The following is a 21176-nucleotide window of genomic DNA, read 5'->3' as shown; positions in this document are numbered from 1 at the left end:
GCCAATAGTCCCAAAACAGCCGATAGTCCCATTAAAGCTACTAGTCCCAATACACCTACTAATCCCAATACAGCCACTAGTCTAAATACTGCGACTAGTCCCAAAACAGCTTCTAGTTCAAATAAAGCTACTAGGCCCAATTTAGCAAACAGTCCCAACACAGCCACACTAGTCCAAATGCAGTCACCAGCACCAATACAGCCACTAGTTCCAATACAGACTCCAGTCCCAATACAGCCTCCAGTCCCAATACATCCTCCAATCCCAATACATCCTCCAATCCCAATAAAGCCTCCAGTCCCAATACGGCTACTAGTCCCAATACAGCCACTACTCCAAGTACAGCCTCTAGTCCAAACACAGCCACTAGTCCCAATACAGCCACTTCTCCCAATACAGCCACTATTCCAAATACAGCCACCAGTCCCAATACAGCCTTCGGTCCCAATACAACAACATGTCCCATTACAGCCACCAGAAACATTGCATCCAGTTGTCCAAATACAGCCTCTAGTCCCAATACAGCCAGTAGTCCCAATACAGCAACTATTCCAAATACAGCCTCTAGTCCAAATACAGCCACTAGTCCCAATACAGCAACTATTCCAAATACAGCCTCTAGTCCAAACACAGCCACTAGTCCCAATACAGCAACTATTCCAAATACAGCCTCTAGTCCAAATACAGCCAGTAGTCCCAATACAGCCACTAGTCCCATTACAGTCACTAGTCCCATTACAGCTACTAGTCCCATTACAACCACTAGTCCCATTACAGCCACTGGTCCAGTATAGCCACTAGTCCCATTACAGCCACTAGTCCCATTACAGTCACTAGTCCCATTACAGCCACTAGTCCCATTACAGCCACTAGTCCCATTACAGCCACTAGTCCCATTACAGCCACTAGTCTCAATACAGCCTTGAGTCCCAATACAGCCACTAGTCCCAATACAGCCACTAGTCCCATTACAGACACCAGTCCCATTACAGACACCAGTCCCATTACAGCCACTAGTCCCATTACAGCCACTAGTCCCAAAACAGCCACACAAGCCCAAATAAAGGCACCTGTCCCAATACAGCCACTAGTCCCATTACAGCCACTAGTCCCATTACAGACACCAGTCCCATTACAGACACCAGTCCCATTACAGCCACTAGTTCCAAAACAGCCACTAGTCCCAAAACAGCCACACAAGCCCAAATAAAGGCACCTGTCCCAATACAGCCACTAGTCCCAATGCAGCCATTAGTCCCAGTATAGTCACCAGTTCCAATACAAGTACCAGTCCCAATACAGCCACTATTACCAATACAGCCTCTAGTCCCAATACAGCCAGTAGTCCCAATACAGCCAGTTGTCCCATTACAGTCACTTGTCCCAATACATCCACCAGTCCCAATACATTCACCAGTCCCAATACCTTCACTAGTCCCAATACATTTACTAGTCCCAATACATCCACCAGTCCCAAACACTGACTAGTCCCAATACATTCACTAGTCCCAATACATTCACCAGTCCCAATAGTCACCAGTCCCAATACAGTCACCAGTCCCAATACTTCCACATGTCCCAATACCTCCACCTGTCCCAATAATTCCACTAGTCCAAAAACAGCATCCAGTCCCAATTCAGCCACTAGTCCAAATACAGCCTCTAGTCCCAATACAGCCAGTGGTCCCAATACAGCCACTAGTCCCATTACAGTCACTTGTCCCAATACATCCACCAGTCCCAATACATTCACTAGTCCCAATACAGCCACCAGTCCCAAACACCCACTAGTCCCAATACAGTCACCAGTCCCTATACAGGCAGTAGTCCCAATATAGCTACGTGTCCCATTACTTCCACAAGTCCCATTACAGTTCTAGTCCCAATACAGTCATGATCTAATACTCTCTCACTGTCTAATTTCTATCTTTCACATAGTTCTATAACGGGGAGGATGGGGGACGTTGCAGTCATCTTCTCGGCTGCTGCATGCCTACTTACGCAGTCTCTCTGTAGTGAGCTCTGGAGAGGTTCCATTGGGTACACTTCATGAATTTGTGACCCGATTGAGGAAACTTGTGTTGTGGAGCTGCATAAGTGTTGCTCTCCACTTTCTGGAGGATCAAGTTTTGAAATCAGTGGAATTAGAGTATGATAGCTGAAGAGATGGAGAAAACAATAATAACTTACTTTATTATTAATTTCCCAGAGGTGTTTGGTTTTCTAGTTAGTGCCTAATGTTAGTTAACTAACATTGAACCTGGTTGGTTATCTCCCAGCACTGTGGCATTGTTGGCACTGTTCATTGTTGTTTAACTATCTAACGTTAGTTGGCTGGCTCGTTAGCTAATGTTACGTGATGTGTGTACAACACCCGTTGAATCTGGCTGGTGTCAGTCAGTAAACGTCTGCAAAAAAGCACAAAGAAATTGTTGCCAGCAGAGCTGGTTAAGCAGTTTTCATGTTATCCAGGGGTAAACAAATTATCGGCCAGAGCGTCAGGTGTGCACTTAGAACGCTCCTATAGCGAAACGAGATGGGTGGGGCTAAAGCTTAAAAGGGTGTGAACGATGCTGAATGCGTCTAGACAAAGAAGAGCTCTTTACTAGATACCAAAACATTAGATACTAGATACCAAAACAAAGTGAGTTTACAAGTTGAACAACTTTCAAAGCAGAATTACTTTCCCATTGTTCCTCAAATGCAGTGTATGGTATACCATTTTGTAGCTCTGAGTCTTTACTTTTATCCAATGTAAAAAGGAAATAAATCAAACATTTTGCTACATAAGACCGAATCCAAGTGGTGAGTCACATTTAATAATGTATATTGGGGTCTGTGGAGTGGAGCAGCCAGAAGCCTTAGCCAACCAGCGTCTCTCTCTGGTTTGGTGGGTGAGGACGAGGAGGTGGCTTTTGGCGGAAAATATCCACACGCGGCTGTGAAGGGACGGAGCCTGCACCCTTTCAGATAGGTAGATGGCATGGGAACTCACCAAATCACTTTACATTAGTGAAGAGCTCAGCGGCGTGAGTGAGTGATTGATACCAGCACCGGCTCTGTTTCTGTCTCATCACACTCGCGCTCTCCGTACACAAGAAGACACACTCATTATGAGTCAAAACACACACACTATAGATCAAAAATCCCCAAACACAAATGGACATACTGTACACGTCCACCGGGGCTTCGAGACACAGTGAGCTGAAAGCCTGTTTTGAGTGACTTCTTGGTGATACAGCACTTGAACCTGCTGTATCCTTCTGTCACTCTCTCTGTAACGATCGTTGTCCTCCTCGGATGAGGAATAGGGAGGATCGGACCAATATGCAGCGTGGTAAGTGTCCATGTTAATTTATTAGACTGAACACACAAAACAAAATAACAACGTGAAAGGAAGAAACGAAACATTTCTGTCAGGTGAATTCACAAAACAGAAAACAACTACCCACAAATCATAGTGGGAACACAGGCTACCTAAGTATGGTTCTCAATCAGAGACAACAATTGACAGCTGACTCTGATTGGGAACCATACCAGGCCAAACACATAGAAATACAAAACATAGAACAAAAACATTGAATGCCCACCCCAACTTACGCCCTGACCAACCTAAAATAGAAACATACAAAAGGAACTAAGGTCAGGACGTGACTCTCTCCCACTGAAGCAATTATTTTCTGTCACTTTGTCTGCAGTTCTGTCTTTTTACCAGACTATCTTCTTTGTCTGAATTCCACTCAGATATTCTCACACAAACACACACCACACACACACAGAAACACACACAATCCATTTATGAAAAGGTGCCCTATTTTATGAACTCAAACCCACGATAAAGTTGACCATGGAGAGAGTTTTTGCCAGTGGATAGTTTTGTGTAAGTACGTAGGCTACTGTACGTGGCAAAGTTCTCATTTTTTACTCTATGACCATGAAACAGACTCAAAAAGCCCCTTTAATGAGACCAGTCTGCTTTAGTGCATTCAGAGAACTAGTGCCTAAGTATAATCAGAAAAGAGTATTAGTGCAATCAGAAACCAATCAGAAAATAGTATCAGTGCACTCAGAAACCAATCAGAAAAGAGTACTAGTGCACTCAGAAACCAATCAGAAAAGAGTACTAGTGCACTCAGAAACCAATCAGAAAAGAGTATTAGTGCACTCAGAAACCAATCAGAAAAGAGTATTAGTGCACTCAGAAACCAATCAGAAAAGAGTATTAGTGCGCTCAGAAACCAATCAGAAAGGAGTATTAATGCACTCAGAAACCAATCAGAAAAGAGTATTAGTACACTCAGAAACCAATCAGAAAAGAGTACTAGTGCACTCAGAAACCAATCAGAAAAGAGTATTAGTGCACTCAGAAACCAGTCAGAAAACCAGTTTGTGCTTTGGAGCAAAGGAGAGGAGCCTTATAGATCAAAGCCTGTCCCCCATGGTTTTCTCAGAATTGTCAACCAGCTTAGCACCACTGGCCACACTCAAACCACACACTGTAATACAAAGAAACAGACACACTCCCTCCGTCTTTCCCTATCTCTCTCTAACTCCCTCTTCCTTTACTGACCTCCCTGCCTCTCTCCTCCCTATCTCTAACTGCAACAAACTGTAAGACCACACTTAGAGGTAGAGAGAGGGAGAGACAGAGATGGAGGAGAGACAGATGGAGGAGAGACAGAGATGGAGGAGAGACATAGATGGAGGAGAGACAGAGTTGTAGGGAGAGATGGAGTGAGAGATGGAGGAGAGACAGGGATGGAGGAGAGACAGAGATGGAGGAGAGACAGAGATGGAGGAGAGACAGAGATGGAGGAGAGACAGATGGAGGAGAGACAGATGGAGGAGAGACAGATGGAGGAGAGATGGAGGATAGACAGATATGGAGGAGAGACAGGGATGGAGGAGAGACAGGGATGGAGGAGAGCTAGAGGGAGAGATGGAGGAGAGACAAAGAGGGTGGGAGGTAGAGAAGGAGGAGTGAACAGACAGAGAGGGGGGGGTGAGAGTTACAGAGTGGGAAATAGGTAGAGGAACAGGAAGGGGAGGAAGAGGAAGGTGTAACAAAGGGAGAAAGTGACTGTCGAAGCAGACAGATAATAATCTGAGGCATTTCCCAAACCAAAATAGTTGAAATAGCTCTACTAATTAAATATTCAGACAGCAGGTAATGGTTATCGTGAAGAGGAGTTGTGTTGGATGGAGGGAGCTGTAAATGGCTAGGTATTTACACACACACAAACACCTCCCCAGTGCTGACACACTCAACAAGGGAGATAGATAGAGAGGGTGATAGGAAAGAGGAAACCCGAGCAAGCAGACAGGAGAGAGAGAAAGAGAGAGAGAGAGAAAGAGAGAGAGAGAGAGAGAGAGAGAGAGAGAGAGAGAGAGAGAGAGAGAGAGAGAGAAAAAAAAATCCTCTGTGCTGCCAATGTGCTCCGGCCCTGTGTGTGCGACGAGGTCTGGCTCTATTGGTGTTCCCCCAACACACTCAGGAAGAAGACCTCTGTGCCTGCCTTTAATTGGCTCCTGTTCGTTAAGAGTGGGGAAGAGGAGAGCTCTGGGACGTGTTAACGAGCCAAGCATATTAATGGGGTCCATGAGAGGGTCACCCACGGATCCCCCCTCATCCACACCGACTATGGGGGTCTCAGGTAGCCTAGCAGTTAGAGTGTTGGGTCAGTAAACGAAAGGTTGCTGGTTTGAATAGCCAAGGTCAACTATCTGTCGATTTGCCCTTGAGCAAGGCACTTAACCCTAATTTACTCTTGGGAACTGTACTACTATGTCTGACCCTGTAAAACAACACATTTCACTGCACCTATCTGGTGTACATGGCAATAAAACATTTGATTTGTTCTCCTATAGGTCAATACACACACACAGGCGCTGATCCCTTGAAAGGATTGAAACTGAGAGAACTACGTCATAGAGTGAAATAAGAATGACGTCTGTGTGCACAATGATACGTTGTCAAGTAAATATCAAGTGATCCAATTCAGAAGCAGGGAGCTGCTGCCCCATGTATGACTTTTGACCACTATCTGCTGTTGGCTCTTATTATTAACATTTCAGTTTCTATCATGAAAACATGTCCTGTGATGTTTTAAGTGTCCTCTATTCTATTAATGCAATGTATTAGGTATTTTAAGTGGGTTTATTTATGTAAATGTAGCTTTTTTCCCCAGTTTGATTTGTGAGCAAGAATCAATCAACTCAAACTCACCCTAATTATTATACTGTATGCAGAGTGCACCATGTAAGAGAACCTGTGTTCAGTCTCTACTCCGACACTCTCAACACACATGCAGAACTCTAGCCATGGACTCCCACAGAGAGAAAGGGAGAGGCAACAAGAGGGAGGACAGGATAGATGGAAAGATGACCCTGATGGAAACAGAGCAGAGATGCAGGCAGAGACCCAGGTGATAGGTGTACCCTTCCTGCCCCAGACATCACCTGAGTCAACCTCATCAGAACTTCTTCATTCAAATCAAATTCAAACAACGTTTTTTGATCCATCTTAAGCTTAATTCCACAAGCAGCATGGGTGGTTAGACTTTTTGACAGAACAATTTCCCTTTATGATATACTGACAAAATAAAGGAAACACCAACATAAATTGTCTTAATAGGGCGTTGGGCCACCACGCAACAGTCTCACTGCAGAATGAAACGTTCATCCACGCACTCCAAATGCCAAATTTCAAAGTTGCTCCAAACGTCAAATGTTTAAGTGTTTTGGTTGCTCCTGCTACTCTGAAGGTAAGGCACTCGTTCTGAAGGTAAGGCACTCGTTCTGAAGGTAAGGCACTCGTTCTGAAGGTAAGGCACTCGTTCTGAAGGTAAGGCACTCGTTCTGAAGGTAAGGCACTCGTTCTGAAGGTAAGGCACTCGTTCTGAAGGTAAGGCACTCGTTCTGAAGGTAAGGCACTCGTTCTGAAGGTAAGGCACTCGTTCTGAAGGTAAGGCACTCGTTCTGAAGGTAAGGCACTGGTTCTGAAGGTAAGGCACTGGTTCTGAAGGTAAGGCACTCGTTCTGAAGGTAAGGCACTCATTCTGAAGGTAAGGCACTCGTTCTGAAGGTAAGGCACTCGTTCTAAAGGTAAGGCACACATTCTGTTTTAGTTGCTCCTGCTACTCTGTATCGTTCATTAAGGCACTCATTCTGGTAAGGTAAGAGTTAAGGTTAGGGGATGCAGTGCCTTCAGAAAGTATTCATACACTTTGACTCATTCCACATTTTGTTGTGTTACAGCCTGAATTCAATTTTTAAATGTCTAACATGTTTTTAGACATTTTTGCAAATTTTTGCAAATGTATTGAAAATGAAGTACAGAAATATGAATTTACATAACTATTCACACCCGAGTCCATACTTTGTAGAAGCACCTTTGACGGCAATTACAGCTATGAGTCTTTCTGGGTAAGTCTTTAAGAGCCTTCCATACCTGAATTGTGCAACATTTGCCCATGATTATATTCAAAATTCTTCAAGCTTTGTCAAATTGGGTGTTGATCATTGCTAGAAAACCATTTTCAGGTCTTGTCATAGGCTTTCAACCAGATTTAAGTCAAAACTGTAACTCAGCTCCTCAGGAACATTCACTGTCTTCTTGGTTAGCAACTCCAGTGTAGATTGTGTTTTAGGTTATTGCAGGGGCGCAACATTGGTTTTAGAAGTGGGGGGGACATATTTATTTTTATATATAACTTTTTATCCAGTCGGATAAACACTCCAAACAGCCTACCCGACCGCTTGAAAGCATACGCATGGTTCTAAAGCACACCGTTGCCTCATTTTGTATCACATTCCCCAGTGAAAGGTGCGCCCCTGGGTTATTGTCCTGCTGAAAGGTGAATTAATCTCCCAGTGTCTGGTGGAAAGCAGACTGAACCAAGCATACCCATAACATGATGCAGCCACCACTATGCTAGGAAATTTGAAGAGTGGTACTCAGTAATGTGTTGTGTTGGATTTAACCCAAACATAACACTTTGTATTCAGGACAAAAAGTGAATTGCTTTGCTACATTTTTTTGTTGCAGTATTTCTTTATTGCCTTGTTGAAACAGGACGCATGTTTTGGAATATTTGTATTCTGTACAGGCTTCCTTCTTTTCACTCTGTCATTTAGGTTAGTATTGTGGCGTAAGTACAATGTTATTGATCCATCCTCAGTTTTCTCCTATCACAGCCATTAAACTCTGTAACTGTTTAAATGTCACCATTGGATTCATGGTGAAATCCCTGAGCGGTTTCCTTCGTCTCCGGCAACTGGATTAGGAAGGACACTGTATCTTTGTAGTGACTGGGTGATTTGATACACCATCCGGGTTCCTCTAAGCTATATGGAATTGCTTTAAGAAGGTCATTAGTTATTTGATTTTGAATTTTAAGACCCCTTGAAGTATCAATAAAATATATTTACAAATTAGCCAGAAAATTACATTTGGCCTTACTGCTATATGGCCATAAAAATGCATTGAATAACAGATTAATTACATGGAACAATAGATAGTCCCCCCACCAACAAAAATAATCTAAAGGAAGTTTGTTCTGAAGTGTTTGTCCTATATTTGAGAGATATTAGAAATATTAGGAAACCTTTTGCAGATTTTTTTTATTATTATTTGTAATTTATTTTTTACATGTATTTAACCCGTTACTTTTGGCACTAAACAGTCTCCATATATACTTTCATTTTTTCAACTGCTCCGGGGACATTCAGAAGAGTCTTCTCAGGCCTGTGGGCATCTTAGAGCAGACTATCATGTACCTGTTCGTGAGAGTCTCACCTTTCCAATGAGGGGTCATATTAGTGTGTAGCCCAAACTGATCATACGCTACAGAAAGAGGTTGGAACATCCACTATACCGAGACACTTGTGGGGGTTCCTATGCTACAGACAATTTTGTGATAGAGATCTGTTGTTTTGTCACCTTTCACCGCAGATGTGTTCCACATCGACCGATGAGTTCCACATCGACCGATGAGGTGGATTGAGACACATCCAGAGCAAAACAACAGATCTCCATCTTAAACGGACAGATGTGTATTTTGCTAATTAGATTTCCGGTGGGGTGCTGACATCGTCTCTAGGGGGTTAAAACAACCAACAACAACAAAAAACAGGATCAAACACGCAACCTTCTGATCCAGCATCATGGCATTACGCATTCTGAATGGTTAAGGTAAGGAATAGATAAACATTTACTGAATTGGTACCTGGAGGAAAATGGGGGAGGGAAATGCTTCTCAATTTCAGTCAATGGAGGGTTTAGTATTTATTTTTTAAATCTAGTCCAGGGGAGGGTCATGGCATTTGTAATTTATGAAATGTCAATATTAGGTTATATATCGATGTGCGCCCGATGCCGTTCCTAATCTCTCATTCTTCGTTGGGCACACAATATCAAGTGCGACAACAGGCTATTTAGTGTGGTCTCAATCAAATGATCCATAGCTTATAGGCTATAGACTACGAAGTGCATACTTGGAGAAGCTCAGAGCAAAGTCACATTTCTAAGATAGATGCTGGGATGGTGCAAATACAACCAGGCATTACAACCAATTGCTATTCCAACCCTGAGCCCTGCTCTGCTCCTGCTGATCAAAAACGTTGTTTGTGCTGCCTATCTAATGGCTGTGCTATGTACGCCTATGGTGGAAGTTCAGGAGAGTCAAAGGCTTCTTCCGAAAATAATTGTCGATTAATTAAGTGTAGTCCAAAAAATGTTGCGCGCGACTCCCTATAGCCTATTGTAATGAAAGAGGCAGGACCAGAGGTCAACTTTGATAGCTTGTTATAATTGCTTATATTTAAAATAATATGTTTCTTGCCCGTGATCAGAGTAAGACAACAATAAAACAGATTCGAGTAATTTACATTGTGGTGCTGAAACTTGAAGCAGCAGCCGCAGCACAATCAATCAGAAATCGACAGCTCATTGTGCGGAAAGTAGGCAAATTCGAGTAGGCATAATTCATTTCAACCATCTTCATTTTAATTAGACTTTACTAAAAACAAGAGGGCTTTGTGTTGGAGCCGATTTCTTCCTATTTCGAAATAATAGGCAGGCCTACCTGTTTGACAGACTAAATGTGGCTATAGGCTGCTATATCCATAGATTTGCCAGTAAATTCCTTCACCCACCATGCACTCTTTGAATAGCATACCTCCGTGTCAGTGAAGTGCAGGTAAGTTAAAACCAAGACTCGAATTTAGGGGGTGTGAGAGGGTATGCCATAGCCCTACCTTTTATTGCGGAAAATGGAAAAAAGCACAGGCCTTTGTTCGCTTAAGATTTTTTTTAAATGACACTGAACCATTATATAAAGTGATCTATAATGGCGCTTTGGTCCGTGCTAGAAACAAGCTGTAAAAAAAACAGGAAATACGTGACTAAGACGATGTATATGGCGATATCATTGTTTCGTTTCTTTGACATTCAGAGACTGAGCTACAACCTTCTATAGCCGAGGAGACAAAACATGTACTTTGCTTGGGAAGTGATCTAATTATGTCACTATCAATTGATTAAACTATTCACTTTCTGTACAATAGAAGAGGTTTAAACCCAGAAGGCTTTTAGGAAAACACTTGTGACCTCTCGTTGGGTTAAATCGTGGAAGAAGAGTAGCCAGCCGGCTTACATTTTTCTGCGTCAGTAGGCCTACTCTGTATGGGGTGGAAAGCTATAGGCCTAACTTTTGAAAGTACCTTGCTCAGATTCCTAATGATGTCTCAGATATGTTATTTGCAAACAGGGACAGTTTCGTTGCAAACAATACACACTGATTCGGCATTGGATAAATATGATGAGATGAACACGTAGGCCTGTCCATTCTTAGTCTGTAATTTCGGTAATTTGTGTGGTATTATAACATATTCTGCTAATATGTAAAATGACGTAGAATTGCATGAAATGTTTATAAAACACATTTTTTTCTCGGCAAATACGACGATACAGTACAATAGAGTCATGCAATACTTTTACTATAAAGGAGATCTTTCCACTCCTACTTTTGTCCACTGTCGTCTGCGAAAAACCACAACATTCTGGCCCCCAGCTCCGTGGGCAAAAAAATCCTGCGTTGCCATGCAATGCTTACAGGACAATGAACCGTTTCTAAAAATGCTTATAGAAAGGCTCTGGTCTTTCCAAAAAAGTGAAGGTAAACGGTAGACATGTTCCCTGCTATACACTTTATGGTTGTTTTTTTCAAGGGTTCAGGAAGGGTTCGGGTAAAATATATATTTTTCAATTCAGAGGTCCGATTTTCTCCATGTAACCCTTGTTATAAATAACGTTACTTTTCTAAGGGTTAAAGTTTGGGATATGGTTCAAACGAAAAATAAAAAACACTCTCCACAACTGGTATCAAACACGCAACCTTTTGATCCAGAGTTATGAGATTACGCACATCCACAATCAATTATGTTTATGTGTGTGTTGTTCAGTATTGGTGCGTGGGTAAAATCACTGGGGAAGCCAAGCCAGGAAAAAAAAGCCATATTACAACCTATGTGTTGTGATAATTGCGTTGTTTTCTCTATACACTTGGAGTTCAAATACCTTGGGACCGTAATATATAGGCCTAAAACCGAGACAATAAGAATACACAGTGGCTGAATAAATTCAACCACACCTTTGTTTCATCGCAAAACAGAAGAGCACAAAGCATATCGCACGTAACAAACAGTTAATGTTTCCGACATTTTCAGACTATTAAACAACTATTGATTTAGCACCACATAGAGTTACCGCAAGTCGCAAAGAAACAGGAGCTGCCTCCACTATTCCAGCACCATTTCAACTCCAATATTTCGACATCATCAAATCATCTATGCTTAGTCTAATACAGTGACAACTAAAAGATACCCCAAAATAATTTTGTCCAATCAATGTAACCTAAATATGATGTGGCTGTCCATGGTTCTGGTTTTTGTGTGCGTGCCTGCGCGCGTGTGTGTGTAGTTGCATTCGTTCAAGTAGAACTAACATGTTGATTCATTCTACTTGTAGAGAAACGCCAATGCCATCCTTCTCTCTTTCATGTTAGCAAAATGGTCTACAGTACACGCTTAAATTTGTTGTTGCTTGCTAACTAACCTTCCTTTCATTGGCAACTTTAGCTAGTTAATAAGGATCGGACCCTTCATCTCAATTTTAGCCTAAAATGACGTACCCAAATCTAACTGCTTGTAGCTCAGGACCTGAAGCAGGGACATGCTATTTGAAAGGAAACACTTAAGTTTGTGTATATGTGAAATTAATGTCGGAGAATATAACACATTAGATCTGGTAAAAGATAAACAAACAAAACAACTGGCACTTTCTATTTTTATTGTATCATCTTTGAAATGCAAAAAAAGGCCATACATTGACATTGGAAGTTGGGTGTAATTTAAATTTCGTCCATAAGAGGGCAGCAGTGTGTGTGCACAATTTCAGACCTCACAAGTTTGCCCAAAAGCACCCAAGTGGCCGAATTGGTCAAGTGATACATTTCCAAGTGCATAATTATAGAGAACATACAAAAATGCTATGGTAATATATATATATTTAATTAGCTTCCCTACATAAAAGGTACTAACCTTCACACATCTAGATGGCCGGGCCAGGGTGGGTGTGGAGCCAGAGACAGCAGAGGGGTCAGACTGGAGGATCCACATCTACGTTTGAATGAGTGGAGGATGGAGGAGTCTCTACCACTGTTCTTACTAAATGTACTGAATAAGACTCACATAACTTTCAATCTTCACCCAGATTTTAGCAGAGATGCAGACAAACATTTTTCGTTTTTTTTTTAAGAACTACGAGTTAGTAGGATACAGACATCTCAAGAGGTATGCTTAGATATGCATAGTTTTTTTTTACATAGAAATAAGCATAATGATTATGGCTCTAGATTGCAGGAAAAAGCTGTCCCCTCTGATTTTTAGGGTACATGACGCCCCTGGTAGATGATGCTTCTCAGCAAGAATAAAAGCAAGTGAACCGAGGACTTATAAATAACGACTGGGACTGCTGATAACGTGCTACAGAGAGACCGAGACAGAGACAGGGAAACAGAGAGCGGGTACGGAAGGTCGGCCATTGGCTCCAACCTCCAACAGTCAACATCTGGACCGTGCCATAAGGGAAGAAACACCGGGATTTGAGCACTCAGTATTAGGCAAAACAGACTGGAATTAACCAAGAGTATTACAACTATTCCCGGTCCCTGCTTTAAACCCCCAAACCATCACAACTAAATGTGCATTCTGTTTTCAAACATATATTCCAATATTAATCAGTAAGCTAGATAACAACTACTAGACCACTGTGAAAAAGCCAAACAAAATAGACCCATTGTATGTCACCCGTATGGGCACATAATGTGTTTGCAACAATAACACGGCTGTCGATGTGTTGGAGCGGATTTCTTGCCGCTCTGTTTGGATACCCCTGGCGGGAATCAAGAGTCTTCTCTTTTGCATTTCCAGTATGGACTCGGCAGGCATATGAAAAAGGTTTGCAAAACCCACACTGGAAATAAAAGTTTAGGCCCCGGTTTATGCACACAAAAACATGGCTATTTACTTATTTATTAAAATAAATAAGACAATAAATCAAAAAACAACATGATCAATATTGAATAAAACAAACGATTAATGCTAACTATAGGTCTATCAACAATAAAGTAAACTAAACAAAATAATCCCATGGGATTGCAATCTTTTACCCTCTTCATAATCTATGCAATTTATGCGTAAATTTTTTGGTAGGAATTGAGTCGCTCCATAAAATCTGAGAACTGCCTGCAGAATCCTCACAAGTGGCTGATGAATGACTGACAAAGCAGTGCCATAGGTTATTAAGACACATTACAGGCAATAGGATATAACATTTTCCCATAACAAAAAGTGATTCAAACTCAAATAGTCAACATTCGATACAATCTTAATTTTATATGTGCGTAAAGTGAACTAAATCATTCTGCATAGGAGGAATACATACACTATTTTCACCAGTCTCATTCATATGTGGAGTCTTGCGTGTAGGTTTATTGGTGTGAATGAGATCGCTCAGGGATTCAGATAACGCACGAGAACGAAATCGTATTTTCAGATTCTCTCCTTAGAATATAATATCCATTTAGAATATATCTATTGCATTGGTTGATATGTCAAAGTCATGCCAAATCTTTAAACAATATTAAGGTATAACTACTGGTGCCATTTTCCTCCGTCTCTCTCGCGAGTGAACACACACACACACACATACAAAGAGACACAAACAATCATTATCCCCTTACCCGCATTTCTAAGTTTCCGGTTCCTAAGCACTGAAATGATAACCAGCAAGTTGCCCAAGACATCCACCACCGTGGTGAAGATCAGCACGCTGGCCAGTACCGTGATAGCCCATGCGGGACGCGTCCCCGGCCGCGTGTCCAGAACCGTGCGGTTCCTGGAGAACGAAACATTCTCTGGCATGTCGAAAACCTTAGGGCTGCCAACGTATGTCCTCCCTGTCCGAGTCATTCAAACACCGCTGTCCTGGCAAAACAGTGACATGTTGTTGCGAAAGTAGACTTGTAGCCTATTTGACAGCTGAATATGTTTAACGTCGCGGTGGGCACTTGGTTTCGACAGTCTGTGATGCACACTGTTTCTCAACTTGCTCAGAGTGAGCCGCGCCGTCATCGAGTTGTTTATAACTGTGCCCGCTCTGACCAGCTGGCCCTAATATCCCCTATCGATCAGATACATGAGAAGGCTCGTGGGTGCTCAGTGCCGTCATTCTGGCAGTACATTTGCATATCCAGTCCAGCTGTTATCCCAGTGTGAACGCGCCTATCGCTTTCTCTCAACCCTCTTCTCTCTTCTATGCTGGTCAGACCGAACCTTGCGTGCTGTGCTGTGAGTTGCTGTATCTTACCTCTGGCAAAGTCTGGCTGCGGTCTGAATGATTTGTTTTAAAAGCTGCTCGGAATTGCGAATCCACCGCGCAATCAGACAAGATAGGGAGAGCCAGACGGTAGGCTTGTAATTCAGAAGGAGGATATATCCGAGAGGCGGATTCATCAACTCGTGCTTCGAAACCGAGCTCAGTAATGCTTTTCATGAGTATTGTTTTGCTCAGGCGCGGTGACAAGCCATTCTTTGATTGGTTTGATTCTGTTTATTAATTATAAGGAGATTTCTGTCTGTCTGCGCTACGCCTTCTGGAAACAATGTTGTATTACATTGAATTGACTATCATTCGACAACAGATGCCTGCTCCGTCCAACCTCTTCACTACAAAAAATGTGAAGTTGCGAGTATGAAGAGGAGACTGGCTAGCACCACCGGGAGCGAATTGCATATGAGGGACCGGAATGTGTCCGACCCACTGGGCAAAAACTGGTTGAATCAACTTTGTTTCCACGTCATTTCAATCAAAAAATGTAATATGATGTTGAAACAACATGGGAAACTGATTTAATTCGCAAAAAGTTATCTACACGAGGCAATTTCGTATTTTGTCAATGACATTGTGACTTTTATGTTGATTTTACATTAGTTGACAACTCAACCAAATGTAATTCAAAACTAGATGTTGAACAGACTTCTATACCCAGTGGGTATTGTGCACCTCCTCTCTGTGCTTCTGGGAGCACCATCTCCTATAATATGAGCTCCCTCAACCAGTTCCAGCATGCTATATTATCACCCCCACAGTTATATATACAGTACCAGTCAAACATTTGGACACACCTACTCATTCAAGGGCTTTACTTTATTTTTAATATTTTCTACACTGTAGAATAATAGTAAAGACATCTCAACTAAGGAATAATAAATATGGAATAATTTACTAACCAAAAAAGTCTTAAACAAATCTAAATATATTTTACATTTGAGATTCTTCAAAGTAGCCACCCTTTGCCTTGATGACAGCTTTGCACACGCTTGGCATTCTCTCAACCAGCTTCACCTGGAATGCTTTTCAAACTGTCATGAAGGAGTTCCCACATATGCTGAGCACTTGTTGACTGCTTTTCCTTCACTCTGCTGTCCAACTCACCCCAAACAATCTCAATTGGGTTGCGGTTGGAGGATTGTTGAGGCCAGGTCATCTGATGCAGCACTTCATCACTCTCCTTGGTCAAATAGTCCTTACACAGCCTTGAGGTATTTTTGGGGTCATTGTCCTGTTGAAAATCAAATGATAGATAGTCCCACTAAGCACAAACCAGATGGGATGGCATATACAGTGCCTTGCGAAAGTATTCGGACCCCTTGAACTTTGCGACCTTTTGCCACATTTCAGGCTTCAAACATAAAGATATAAAACTGTATTTTTTGTGAAGAATCAACAACAAGTGGGACACAATCATGAAGTGGAACAACATTTATTGGATATTTCAAACTTTTTTAACAAATCAAAAATGGAAAAATTGGGCCTGCAAAATTATTCAGCCCCCTTAAGTTAATACTTTGTAGCGCCACCTTTTGCTGCGATTACAGCTGTAAGTCGCTTGGGGTATGTCTCTATCAGTTTTGCACATCGAGAGACTGACATTTTTTCCCATTCCTCCTTGCAAAACAGCTCAAGCTCAGTGAGGTTGGATGGAGAGCATTTGTGAACAGCAGTTTTCAGTTCTTTCCACAGATTCTCGATTGGATTCAGGTCTGGACTTTGACTTGGCTATTCTAACACCTGGATATGTTTATTTTTGAACCATTCCATTGTAGATTTTGCTTTATGTTTTGGATCATTGTCTTGTTGGAAGACAAATCTCCGTCCCAGTCTCAGGTCTTTTGCAGACTCCATCAGGTTTTCTTCCAGAATGGTCCTGTATTTGTCTCCATCCATCTTCCCATGAATTTTAACCATCTTCCCTGTCCCTGCTGAAGAAAAGCAGGCCCAAACCATGATGCTGCCACCACCATGTTTGACAGTGGGGATGATGTGTTCAGCTGTGTTGCTTTTACTCCAAACATAACGTTTTGCATTGTTGCCAAAAAGTTCAATTTTGGTTTCATCTGACCAGAGCACCTTCTTCCACATGTTTGGTGTGTCTCCCAGGTGGCTTGTGGCAAACTTTAAACAACACTTTTTATGGATATCTTTAAGAAATGGCTTTCTTCTTGCCACTCTTCCATAAAGGCCAGATTTGTGCAATATACGACTGATTGCTGTCCTATGGACAGAGTCTCCCACCTCAGCTGTAGATCTCTGCAGTTCATCCAGAGTGATCATGGGCCTCTTGGCTGCATCTCTGATCAGTCTTCTCCTTGTATGAGCTGAAAGTTTAGAGGGACGGCCAGGTCTTGGTAGATTTGCAGTGGTCTGATACTCCTTCCATTTCAATATTATCGCTTGCACAGTGCTCCTTGGGATGTTTAAAGCTTGGGAAATCTTTTTGTATCCAAATCCGGCTTTAAACTTCTTCACAACAGTATCTCGGACCTGCCTGGTGTGTTCCTTGTTCTTCATGATGCTGTCTGCGCTTTTAACGGACCTCTGAGACTATCACAGTGCAGGTGCATTTATACAGAGACTTGATTACACACAGGTGGATTGTATTTATCATCATTAGTCATTTAGGTCAACATTGGATCATTCAGAGATCCTCACTGAACTTCTGGAGAGAGTTTGCTGCACTGAAAGTAAAGGGGCTGAATAATTTTGCACGCCCAATTTGTCAGTTTTTGATTTGTTAAAAAAGTTTGAAATATCCAATAAATGTCGTTCCACTTCATGATTGTGTCCCACTTGTTGTTGATTCTTCACAAAAAAATACAGTTTTATATCTTTATGTTTGAAGCCTGAAATGTGGCAAAAGGTCGCAAAGTTCAAGGGGGCCGAATACTTTCGCAAGGCACTGTAGCTACAGAATGCTGTGGTAGCCATTCTGGTTAAGTGTGCCTTGAATTCCAAATAAATCAAAGACAGTGTCACCAGAAAAGCACACCACACCATCACACGTCCTCCTCCATGCTTCACGGTGGGAACCACACATGCAGAGATAATCTGTTCACCTACTCTGCGTTTCACAACGACATAGCAGTTGGAACCAAAAATCTAAAATTTGGACTCATCAGACCAAAGGACAGCTTTCCACTGGTCTAATGCCCATTGCTTGTGTTTCTTGGCCCAAGCAAGTCTCTTCTTAATATTGGTGTCCTTTAGTAGTGGTTTCTTTGCAGCAATTCAACCATGAAGGCCTGATTCACGCAGTCTCCTGTGAACAGTTGATGTTGAGATGTGTCTGTTACTTGAACTCTGTGAAGCATTTATTTGGGCTGCAATTTCTGAGGCTGGTAACTCTAATGAACTTATCCTCTGCAGCAGAGGTAACTCTGTGTGTTCCATTCCTGTGGTGGTCCTCATGAGAGCTAGTTTCATCATAGCGCGTGATGGTTTTCGCGACTGCACTTGAAGAAACTGGATTGACTGACCTCCATGTCTTAAAGTAATGATGGACTATCATTTCTCTTTGATTATTTGAGCTGTTCCTGCCATAATATGGACTTGGTCTATTACCAAATAGTGCTATCTTCTGTATACTACCCCTGATTGGCTCAAAGAAGGAAAGAAATTGCACAAATTAACTTTTAGTAAAGCATACCTGTTAATTGAAACGCATTCCAGGTGACTACCTCATGAAGTTAGTTGAGAGAATCCCAAGAGTGTGCAAAGCTCTTGAAATTGCAGCCTAAATAAATGCTTCACAGAGTTCAAGTAACAGCAACATCTCAACATCAACTGTTCAGAGGAGAAGGCAAAGGGTGGCTACTTTGAAGAATCTCTAATATGAAATAAAGTTTGATTTGTTTATCACTTTTTTGGTTACTACGTGATTCAATATGTGTTATTTCATAGTTTTGATGTCTTCACTATTATTCTACAATGTAGGAAAATAGTACAAACTTTTGACTGGTACTGAATATGAAAGAGACAGAGTCAGAGACAGAGACAGAGAGAGAGCGACACAGAGAGAGAATTTGTGCGAGGATAACTGCAGATAGCACAAGATGAAGCTTAATTTCTCACCCAAGAGACTCACAGGCCCACAGCATTTGTCACACACTCACAGGTTAAAGTCTCCGTTATCTCAGTTTGAACACCATTGGAGGCAAACGAGGGCAAAGATTATGCTTCTCTCACAACATCAATTTAACGTTATCAGGGCGTGAAAATGAACTGGCACGCCTCGACTATCCTGTAGCGGCCTATCACAGCTAACATAGTACGCGCTCAGAGTAGAGGCTGACATAAGCACTGCAATAATGTCCTCTGGGCATAGTCGAAAGCGTACTTCCAGACTAGAACCCTGGGTCCTTGGTTGGGACAGAGAGGACGAGTCAGAAATGGGAACCACATCACTGGTAACTTAGCTTCCATATCCACTTGTTAAGCTAGCTCAACATGATAAACATGAACACATTTCCCGCTTGCATTTTACCCAAACTTGTGATTTGTTGGGAGAGATGTCTATCTGAAGAGGATCCTCCCCAGAGAAATGTATTTCTCCTTTCGAAATGTCCAACATTACATCCTCCCCAGACTTTGTGCCGTTGCCTAGCTTATGATGCTCCCCAGGTCTAGGCTATAAGAGACTATATATTGTTCCATACTGATTTTAAAGGAACAAATTCATTTGGAGAAAAGGTTGAAGAGTCACAACACCATTGTTTACAAGCTACAGCCCTCACACCATGAGGACACTTGATTTTAGAACCAGGATACTTGACATCCTTTCAGGCCTGCCCACAAGTTATAGCCTAGCTGATCCTCACCAAATTAAACTTCAACGTCTGGAATTCTAGAGGGTTCTTTTCCATTTCTCCTATATGGTGGCTATAAAGTGTTTCTCATCTCACCACTGGCTGCCCTGCTGTGTGTTTCTGACTTATCAGCAGGGCCACATGGTATATATGTGAGTTTGCTGTCTAGGGACACAAAGAGGTGAGCTAGTTTGACTGTGCTGGAAGACGGGTCATACATAGGCTATACATTTCTTTGGTTATTTACCAGGGCACCTCCTTCCACCCACTTTCCCGCCTTACTTCAGCCTCAAGGGAGCATGAAGCCTTGCGCCATGTGTTTACATTCTCTGTAGGTCTATTTTTTCTCATGAGCGTTAAGTAAGCCTAGACTACATCAACGAACTGTTGGATGAATCATATATAAAAGGTTGTAGATTTTAAGGTAGGTGTCACGTTCTGACCATAGTTCTTTTGTGTTTTCTTTCTTTTAGTGTTGGTCAGGACGTGAGCTGAGTGGGCATTCTATGTTGTGTGTCTAGTTTTCCTGTTTCTATGTTTGGCCTGATATGGTTCTCAATCAGAGGCAGGTGTTAGTCATTGTCTCTGATTGGGAACCGTATTTAGGTAGCCTGTTTTTTTTGTTGTTGGGTTTTGTGGGTTGTTGTCTTCTGTCGATGCACCAGATAGGACTGTTTCTCACATTTGTTGTTTTCTATTTTGTAGTGTTCACGTTTATTGTCTTTATTAAACATGGTCCTCTCCTTCGTCCACAGAAGAAAGCCGTTACAATAGGGATCATCAACTAGATTCAGCCGCGGGCAAATCTGTAGATGTGCCCTTGAGCAAGGTACTTAACCCTAATTGCTCATATAAGTCGCTCTGGATAAGAGTGGCTGCTAAAATGTAGAATAATTAGTAGACTGCAAATTGACAGCAAGAAGCCCAAACAGATGTAATGTTTGACTGAAACATAACTTCAAACATTGCTTCCATTTGTATACGATCACGTGTCTATAATGTCCAGACCTGAGCAGCCTCACGCTGAGCACCTTCAGGGTGCAGGAAATACACTATATATACAAAAGTATGTTGGCAACCCTTCAAATTAGTAGATTCGGCTATTTCAGGCACAGTATAAAATCAGGCACACAGCCATGCAATCTCCATAGAGAAACATTGACAGTAGGATGCCACCTTTCCAACAAGTCAGTTTGTCAAATTTCTACCCTGCTAGGGCCTCCCAATTGCCGCAGCGGTCTAATGCACTGCACTGCTAGAGGCGTCACTACAAACTCGGGTTCGATCCCAGAGAGACCCGTGAGGCGGCTCACAATTGGCCCAGTGTCGTCCTGGTTAGGGGAGGGTGACTCCTTGTGGTGGGCTGGGAGCACACACGCTGACTTCGGTCGTCAGCTGTATGATGTTTC

The 21176-nt window shown here is 42.2% G+C and overlaps 1 protein-coding gene across 1 annotated transcript in view; it reads right to left on the bottom strand.

Annotated features, from left to right (window-relative positions):
* The window catches only part of LOC118944007 (stress protein DDR48-like), an 87287-nt gene that overhangs the window by 27216 nt on the left and 38895 nt on the right, over positions 1-21176 (bottom strand). The window contains exon 2 of the mRNA XM_036961095.1: positions 14304-14458. Within this exon, the coding sequence (XP_036816990.1) occupies positions 14304-14458 (155 nt within the window). The remainder of the gene's footprint in view (positions 1-14303; positions 14459-21176) is intronic.

Source organism: Oncorhynchus mykiss, chromosome 24 (genome assembly GCF_013265735.2).
Source record: "Oncorhynchus mykiss isolate Arlee chromosome 24, USDA_OmykA_1.1, whole genome shotgun sequence".
In the NCBI taxonomy this organism is placed as follows: domain Eukaryota; kingdom Metazoa; phylum Chordata; class Actinopteri; order Salmoniformes; family Salmonidae; genus Oncorhynchus; species Oncorhynchus mykiss.
This window is presented reverse-complemented; position numbering and strand designations above follow the sequence as displayed.